This window comes from Liolophura sinensis, chromosome 10, assembly GCF_032854445.1.
Source record: "Liolophura sinensis isolate JHLJ2023 chromosome 10, CUHK_Ljap_v2, whole genome shotgun sequence".
Taxonomy (NCBI): Eukaryota; Metazoa; Mollusca; class Polyplacophora; order Chitonida; family Chitonidae; genus Liolophura; species Liolophura sinensis.
In genome coordinates, this window is record NC_088304.1 from 16,234,364 (window position 1) to 16,244,479 (window position 10,116).

Genomic DNA, 10,116 nt, shown 5'->3' on the forward strand with positions numbered 1-10,116 from the left:
GAACATTTACAACAAACAGCATTTTTATCATCTTCACCCCACCCCCTCCCCAATCCCTCTTAGTTTGCAAATTCCTGTTGATCCAATGTTTTCCAGATTGCGTCAACATCAGCATAAATCTACTGGGTATAAAAATAAACACCAAATTTGCAATGATCTGACCAGATCGGATAATCAACACGTTACAGTACAGTAAGTGGTTATAAAGTTAACCAATAAACTGGCCTGTAATATGATCCACCAATCAAAGAGCCTAGGCATATTTAACAGCTTTTCAAAATTACCCAATGAGAACTTGTGGATCTCTCTTGAATTACCAGTACATGGACAATGCTACTAAATAAGGTAATACAGTTATGTGGTATAAATGAGGTGCATACTTGAATATGTCTGCATTAGTCAGTCATAATTGGGATTATCAGTAACTTATTAGTAAATAGTCCAAAATCATTTTCAAATATGCTTTAACTATAGTTTTTATGTTGTGTTTTGAAGACGGGAAGTCAGGACTGCCATTGTTAGCACTTTTCACACATCAAAAAGCCACAGTGTAAAATTAGGCAGCGCTATTCACATTTAATTACTCTGTCCTAAAAATATCCTATAGCAAACACAAAACAAGAGTGCAAGTCATCTTAAATTTTCCTCTAATGCATCTCTTTACATACAATGCATCTCTTTTATAAAACACAAAACTGGTAGGATAATCATACATGTAGATTAAAATCAGTCACCTCCATGTAGCTTATGTGAATACGTTTTCTCCATCTTCTTGGTAGACAAATCCTCAGCGTTGTGTTTTTAGAAAATTTTACGTTTATAACATTTTTATGGAATTTGAACGTAAACTTGTTATATCCATGTGCGAATATTAAACCAACATGTAGTATAAGTGGTGATAGCTAAAATTTATTCTCAGTTTAAATAGGTGAAATTGCAAGAATTCTCACAGGTAGTTGCAGTCACAGCTGGTTTGGGCATATGATACAGAATCTTAACCTAAAAATTTGCCTGAAAATAATTTTTTTAAGCAAAAATGGTAATAAAATAGTACTTTTGCTGGTGAAAGTTGTGTTTTCCCCATTAGGATATCACCTGACCTTCCAAAACAACATCCAAACACCTTCCTAAGACCTACAGAACTCTCAGAATCAGGCAAAATAAGGCAAAAATTTTAGTTCAAAATACACTAATTCATATTAGCTGTCCATATTGCGGTGAATGTCTCTACTACTATTTACCATACAGAAGAAAATGTCCACTTTGTTTTATGTTTTATTTTCACAGGAAGATTCTCCTGTCAAAGTGTTTCTCAAAACCTGACCATTCACTGATAACCTTAGAGCATGTGTAGACCTACAACCAAATGGCTTTGCACTTTACGCTTTTCACAGCTACACAATGTAGGGCCAATAGTCAACCATCCTAAATGCATTCAAATGTACCAAGGAGATAAAACCAAGCAGCACCAGACATTTTTGTTACATCCTCAATATCATTAACATGCACATTTTTTTTTTTTTTTTTGGTAATAATTTACCTATGCAGTGTACCATAAATGTCAATCACCCCATAACCCAATCCCTTCAAACACCATGTTAACACAACTGTCATGTGATATTGTGGTAGTTGTCTGGCTGAAGAAAGTTACCGTTTTCCCATGTAGCATTCACTCATGGTAAAGCTGAAGATTTTGGTTTCTTTTTCAGATATAACAAAATGTTGAACATTTTGCTTTCATACACAACCCAGACCCTCCAATATCAGCTCACAACCTTGGCTTGGAGGAACATGTTCATCCGTCAAACACAAACGCACGTCCAAGATGGCTACTGCAGCACAAAGCGCAATGTAATGTAGGGAAAAAACTGAGGCTGACATGAAACCACTTTCATGTTATGAAGAACATGTTCAACTAGCCTATGCACAGCTGTTCTTATTGAATCCAATCAATTCGAAGCGAAATATATGTACATGCTACAAAATAAATTGTTTCAAGAGTTATCTCCCTGGTTTACACATAGATAGCATGTACACATGTACATGACACCTGCCCCATGTACACAAAAGTAACAGGATACCCCAGTACACACCATCCCACAAACACATACAAATCCATAGCATTTAAAAGATTTTTTACATGCCTCATCATCTAATTTCCAAAAGTAATAATTTCGCCATACATTTTCAGAGAATACAACCATTTACTGATAACCAATGATGAACAGCAATGCAAAAACTAAAACAGTTTAACACAGCGTGCTGATACTTGGAAAGTGCTTTGAATGCAAGCAAACAAAAATAGTGCAGGTAATATATATATATATGTATATATAAAGAATGAGCAAAAAATAAAGGTAGTGAAATAAGTTTTTCATTTCAACAACTGATGTAAAACAATTTAACTTTCAATTCATTCCTCCATCTAGTCCTTTATTTCAGTCATTATTGTTCTACGAAACTTCTGGTTGTTTCCTGTATTAGAATGATTACAAGGAAGCAGTGATATTTGTGCAGCAGTTTGTGTTGTATATATGTACAACAAATTTATATTGCTGCCTTACCCAAAAAAAGCGAAGACTATTGCTATGTTACTACTAAGACAGGGGCCCACTGGCATAAAGCCCTCTCAATGATAAGAGCTGTACCAACCATGGCAACCAGCATTGTAGGCATTACGTCGCCTTAGTAGTTACGTGCTCTTAACCCTATGAGGGCTTCGTGCAAGTGGGTCCAAGAACGAGGAGGGGGGAGTATGTGTGTGTGTGTTAAATGCAAATTTTACATTTCATTATCGATAACAGCCTATGGCAGATGTGAAAAACTCTTTTTTTCCATAGTGCAACACTAGTGTGTATGTGTAAAACTGTAAAATATGTTCAAAACTGATGAGTTAAGTATTATATGGTTGAAAGAATGATTGCTAATTTAGTTACACTCCTCAATTTTTCAAAAAGATTTCCGCATGCATGTAAAATTGAAGTTTTAGTGATTTTGTGTTCCACATTAATGCAAGGACAGCCTGTCCCTTTTAAGACTTTGGGCTTAGGAAAAAATAATACACCATGAAGTCAGTAACTGGCCATAATAGCATGTTACCATGCCAAGACACATACACTGCAGAGTACATCATACTAGAGCAGGATCACCTGAAGCTTTGCTGAGTGCTTATTGGACTTCAAATTCTCTCTCATTAAAAGATATAACCTTGTCAATCAGAACACAATGTAGAAAACTACGCTCATGATATACAATCACTTGTGGATTGCTCCAGAAGTCTAAATTGTAACACAATACAGATCTTGTTATAAAGCAGTGACACAAGGTTAAATCAATTTACACCTATGCATTTACACTGTCTATATGGAATACACAATACTAGCATTCAAGTGCTTCTAAATTCTTGCATTATTAGTTTGAAAGCTGTACCCTTGGAAACTTCAATGTAAACAATTGATAAAGTTTTTAGGGTTTATTTTTTTTTTTTTGGTGTTATCTTTAATTTCTGTTGTTTTTTTTTTTAACAAAACTATTAATCAGTCAGATTCGGAAGTAGCCAGTTTCACGACAATCCTCAACATGCATACAGTAGCACAGAACTTCACTGTATCGTGCTGGCATGTTGATACCTTGTATCTAAGGTGGCCAAAACCTATAGCTTAAACATTCATATCACAGAATGCTCACAAGTTCATACTTCTTTCACAAAAAGAACACTTTAGAGTGAAATGTTCATTAGAGATTTAGCTACAGCACAAGTTTAGTACAACTGTAAATATATTTTTTTTCAATTCTTACAAAGCTATGCAGAAGCTTCAAGTACAGTAAATGACCTCAAATTTTGCCCCCATGAGGCAAATATTATAAAATTTTATTATTCAAGTAAGGTATCATCCGACATGTACCTTTCTTAAAGCCTCGGAGCACCTTTCTTACATGTGGATTAGTAGAACTGTCAGAATCCATCAAAAAGTACAACTTAAGTCATGGGTGAAATTTGACGTAGGTTCTGTACCATATGTCAGCAGCCCATACAGCTACATGTTCATGACTCTGACACATATGCAGCTTAAATTCTGTTAGGCAAACACTGGGAATTGTGAAATCTTTTCAAACTGTGATACAAAGATGTCACCCCAGGGTAAATTTAGGACTAACTTAGGTGTCGAAAAAGTTGGATCAACATTGGAACATCTCTTGTCCAGTCCTGACGTACAAGCAAATGTTCCAGGCACAATGTATGCCCTACACACTGCTTATGAAGGAGGGCGATTCACATTTATGGGTGCCAAAACTCCAATTTACTGATATCATTTCTTTAAATGTGCCCGTGGCTGTTGGCGCATGCTTTTTCGCTACTAAAACATGTATTACATGTAATTCCAGTGATCTACATCTGCACTGCTGGATTCTGAACATATACAGTACCAATAGCCTTGGATGCTTAAGATCTTGGATCTTAAAATCTTACATGTAAATGAAGATAACTGTTTGGGTGTTTCTTTGTTGTTTAGCCAACATTAAGGCAATATTTATTGACTTTTGGCATGAAAACGGACAGATGTTGTTTGTTTTTTTTTAACAGTATTATCAAGCTATTTATACAACTGACAAGTGTGATAATACACAATGAACTAGTCTACCTGAACACAGATTTCTTTTCCCTCTTGACAGTAATTCATAGCGCAAATATTAATCAAATAACAAATGCAGAAAATAAGCAGTAAGAATGAGACAACCGGAACAAAATGTCGACATAAATAACAATTAAGAAGATTGTAAACTTGGTGGTGGGCAGAGGGCGTCGAAAAATCAGCAAGGTGACAGGTCACATCTACAGGAAATCAGTGAGGTGAAAAGCCACAGCTATGGGATATCAGTGAGGTGACAGTTCATAACTACAAGTGTTATTTTCAACACATGTAAACTGTCAATACTGAGATAGGGCGGGAGGAAACAAATACACATACAGAATGTGCCTTTAGGTGCATTCAGCCCTTTTTCGCATACATAACAAAGACAAAAAATACATGTACACTAATGGTATGCAAAAACTAGCCTGGTTATCAACAATTGTGATCAACCTTATTCAGATGCCATTTCTATTAAATCTACATGTACAAGTAAGTAAACTTGCAAAAATGTCCAATAATTCCTGAAAACTGTACACTGAAATGTGGACTCTATACACGTCTTCATATTTATGTATACCCTGACGTATACAGAAAATATAACATTTGTTAAACTATGAAGAAGTACAAAGATTAACCAATTATATTATTTTTTTCTTTATATTCATTCACTGAAATTTTTTAATTGTATTCCTTTCCCAATGTTAAATGCATAAGCAATTCTAACAAAGTCTGTGTTTCAGTCATAAACAGACTGTCGATAAAGTGTATGCCATTCTTAATTATAGCTGGGTCATTTCTTTTCAGCAAAAAAGTTTATCTAAATCTTACACATGTACTGTAGCTGCTTAGGATACACGTGTAGGTGAAAAGTGAATGATACACACAGTTCCTCAAAATTTGCAGGGAGAAAATATGTAGGCAATGTGGTATGGCAAGATTGGACAGTCAAGACATTTATATGCAAACCTTACCCACAGCCAAAGTTTCCTCTATGCATAAAGAAACCCATCCGTAATTAAAACCGTTTTCAGTGGATGTTAAGCACACATAAGCCAAACAATTTTAACAAGTACATTGAAGGAGACAAGAATTTAACATGTATAGATATATGTAGACACACTAAATGAAAATCAAAATCATACAAAGTATTATTAACCCACTTTTAAGTTAGAATTTGTTTATATATATTTAGCTTTAACAAGGACAGCACAAACTTGTTACTCCAAATTTGCTAAAAATATTCAACACAAAAATGAGGTCATCAAATTTACACAGAACTGACAGAGCTTGCCCTAAAAGAGGGAGGAAAAGAATACTAAGTCTAGGCAAAAACAGCAAAAAAAAACAGCAACAAAACAAGGACAGTATCTAAAAACAAAGCACGTTTGAACAGGCCTTGGTGGATTGTAGCACCCAGTAGAATGCAGATTAATGGTGAAAATAATTTACAAATTGTCAAATATCAAACACAGCCACGTGAAGACTCCGCCCATTTTGAACACGCAGCAGTCATTATGTTGGTTACTTGGCCCGTCAATCATTGACCAGACCAGTTATCACAGTGAAGTGGACAGCTGGACATGCTCCCTTAATAACAACAGTTGTCAAGTATTGGAGGTCATGTCAAACTGTTGAGAATGTGATGAAATTCTACTGCATTCTACCACTGAAGACATACATACATGTATTAAAGGGTTTTGTCACACTGACATTAACTTTTTTTTTTTTTTCATTTTTCGTTTCTTCAGATTACATTTATGGGTATCATTTCATTTTTTTTTTCTTATTGGAAGTCACTTGAAGCAGGTTTCTAATGTGTATCCGTTTGTATATACACACGTACATAATGTCTCTCACAACACACCAGCCAACTGGCATGAAACGTGATAATATTAAATAACATTTTACACCGTAACAAGCCTGACATTTTCCACTGCAATCCAACAGGCACCGTTAAGCAGATGCACATAGATACTGCAGTATTCTTTCAGTCCTATCATGTCTGGCTGATATGGCAAGTCCATTATTCCACAGACTACACAGCTGCCCTGATGTGTAATTCCGTCTTGTGTTACTCATGCCTGGGCAGCTGGCTGACGAATTGTACCTTAGTCTTACCAGCCATGACAAATTTATCCATGATGCCAATCAATGCTCTATTTATTGATGTTTATGCCCATTGAGTGAGCACATGAGATGATCAGTAGCTGGAAATGATGTGATGCAATGGAAGCCAAGTCTTTTAGCAGGGGGTCAACATTAGTTTTGACAAATCGTTGGCACTAGACTGGATATCTTCACACTAGTATAATACACATCCCAAATACTGCTATATGAGATGTTTTAATTCCCGTCTCCTTGCAACGGCACAGGGTTCACACTAAGCTGGGTTTTCCTTTTGCCTTCAAAGCACCTGCCAAATGCAGATGTCTGCACATCCAGAACTGTCCACTTCTATATTGTCTACAGGAGGAAGAGGATCATTTCACAACCTGCTGACATTCACTTTCTCGAATCCTGCATGAAATATGTTTCATTCTATTCTCACAATGCGGTTATTTATCACAAGTCCTCACTTTCCTGAACTGTTGTTCTTAACTTGTCCATATATTTCATATCGAACTGCAACACTGCTAATGTCACCACTGTTTCCACCCCATCTGCATGAATTAACATCTGTTTAGTTGCCATTCGTTTTTACCAATCACATTTAATCCCTTAACATAATTTATCCTGTCTACAGATCAGGACAGCTTGTTGTTTCTTTTTTTTCTAAATGTCAAATCCCAGCCATTTTCAATCAACTAGGGATCAATCGTATGAAAACCATCTGAGAAACTTCCGAGTTCAGACAGGCCTTTTCTTTCCAAGTATACAGACTGTGTTCCATTTCCTCCAGGACTGGATGTCTTATCGGCGAGATATTTCTGGTAAGTCAACGATTCAAACCCATTGTTCACGCCTCATATCTGGTCTCAGTTTATTCCTATGACAATCAACTCTCAAAAAGGGGCCGCTGCAAAATATTCACAATTCATCTGTCATTGCTGTAACAGGGACACTGCTGGCTGCTCAGTCAAAAGCAGAACAAGGGGAAACTACTGGCCGATTCTTTTCTCCAACACAAGGGAAGCAACTCAACAAGCAGAGTTACACGAATACATCAGCACTGATTCTGGGCCTGAAATCACATAACAACCAAGCTTGTTATTAATGTATTTATACCACAGAACTTATACATGTAGCATGTTAAATAGCAGTTGGATCTCTGTATGTACCAGCTTGGTCCTAAGGCAAGAAGATTTAAAACCCAAGTATGACCCCCCCACCTCAAAAATGGGTCCATAAAGCTTTTTCTCCAGCTATTTGATTTTTTTTTTTTTGTGTTTTCTACTTGGGCAAAGGACTTGGACTTATAAATTTCTGAGGCTGTTGAAATTTATTCCAAGAAATAAAACTTTAGCTAAATAACTTGAAAATATGATACAATAGTTATTCTTGAATTCAAAAATATTTATTTTGCCCATACATTTACTTGTAAATACCTTTTTAATACAATATATAACTTCTGCCATCTTAATATTTGTGTGCCAACATCTTTAGTCAAAGATAGTCTTTGTCCATTCAACATTTATTTTTTAACCAAGATTTTTTTATTGCTTTAGCATATACTGTATGCTTCTTCTTTTTCAGGGCTGTCTTGCAGAACTTCACTGTTACGCATGTACATGTAGATCCAACAGACTGTTTCATAAAAACATCAGAATTTCCTAACTTTCCAAAACGTGCATATCACATCAGTGAACATTTATTGGCTCCCTTCAGCCATCATCATTGTGAATGTTCTGAGCATACTGAAAATTGAAACCATGAGGATAAACGCACTTACTCTTTTCTTTCTGTGTAAGAATTTTTTCCCATTCTGAAAAATCAAAAAATGAAAGTTTTATTTTAAAAAGAATACATGTACATTTAGATACTTCACTTGCATGTTAGTTCCCTCGCAAAAATTACACTGTACATGTACATAATCATTAAAACTGTCTTCGAGTTATGATGATTATATACTTTAGGGTCCAGAAGTTTGGAAGGCTCATGTTATTGATCTTCACAAGCGATAGAGAGATGAATACATGTATGAACTTTGACCAGAGAGTAGGTCAAAGGTCATTCTTGTTGCCCATAATTAGCTCAGGTGAATCCTTGTACAAAGTTCCACTGAATCTGGATCTATTATCTTGGTTATTCCATGTTTTGATTTATTTATTTATTTATTTGATTGGTGTTTTATGCCGTACTCAAGAATATTTCACTTATAAGGGGGCGGCCAGCATTATTGTGGGAAGAAACCGGGCAGATCCCTGGGGAAACCCATGACCATCCGCAGGTTGCTGCAAGACCTTCCCACTTACAGCCGCATTCAATGTTTTGAAGCCAAATACATCTTTGAATTTTGACCAAGTGAAAGGTAACTTATTTATTATTCTCCGACGGAGTCCATATTCAAAAGGCCTTCTCTATAAACAGATTCCTACAAATCTAATAAAGACACATCATGTGCGTCTCAAGTTGGCTAACCCTTGTGGACACTTGAGTATATGTACCTGTATAACTCTGTAGTATGTGTACATTATGGAACAGTGTGTGTACTAGGCTGCAAATAGTTGTTCAACTCAAGTTGTTGTGGTAAGGTCCATGTGTGTGTACCACTTATCAGGTCTTCCTTTAAACAGGTTTAATCACAAAATAAACTGTATACACATAAAATATCTGTTAAATGCTAGCATTCAGGTTTACATGTTAATGTACACTGAGAATATATGTGAATATCAATGACAAAAATTTTAAAATTATAACTTAATTTGTGCATGCATAAATAATTGGAGCCAATGTACATGTGGACAGTGATTTCGAACATCAATGCTGAACCGAAAAAACAAATAATTTAAGTACATGTAACCTAATTCTTCAATCTTTTCAACCGCCTCTGCAAGCAACATATTGAAAAAATCTACGTTGAGAAATAATTTGCACAGTTTTAGGAAGTTTGCATTTCTAATGACACAAACAAGTTATTTTTAGTGTTGTTTCATAAAATTGTATGCATAAATTCCACAGAAAACAAGTGTTGTCAGTGGTTGAAAATTTTGAAAACTTTACACCACATGTACATGTATTTCAAAGTAGGTAGGGAGCTATGCACATGAGATAAATGAAGTTACATGTACAAGTACATGTACCTCACGCTTCCTTGTTTGATATTCAACTTAAAACATCGAACTGAGAACTAACTTCACAACTGAATATCAAATACAGAACTAGGAGCTATTACATGTAACTTTGCTGATATGAGCTACATTGCATAGCAATTCTGAACATACATGTACATGTACATGAAAATACCAGTAACACTATTTTCTGCATTCACACTACATGTATTTGGCTTTGGTAAATGCACTTGACTGTGGAAGGAAGCCTACAT

The 10,116-nt window shown here is 35.6% G+C and overlaps 1 protein-coding gene across 1 annotated transcript in view; it reads right to left on the minus strand.

The window, feature by feature from the left end:
• Nucleotides 1-3,871: 3,871 nt before the first annotated feature.
• The window catches only part of LOC135477225 (uncharacterized), a 43,508-nt gene continuing 37,263 nt past the window's right edge, over nucleotides 3,872-10,116 (minus strand). The window contains exons 4-5 of the mRNA XM_064757394.1: nucleotides 8,524-8,556; nucleotides 3,872-7,815 (exon numbers count right to left, since the gene is read on the minus strand). Coding sequence (XP_064613464.1) covers nucleotides 7,772-7,815; nucleotides 8,524-8,556 — 77 coding nt within the window. The 3' untranslated portion in view covers nucleotides 3,872-7,771. The remainder of the gene's footprint in view (nucleotides 7,816-8,523; nucleotides 8,557-10,116) is intronic.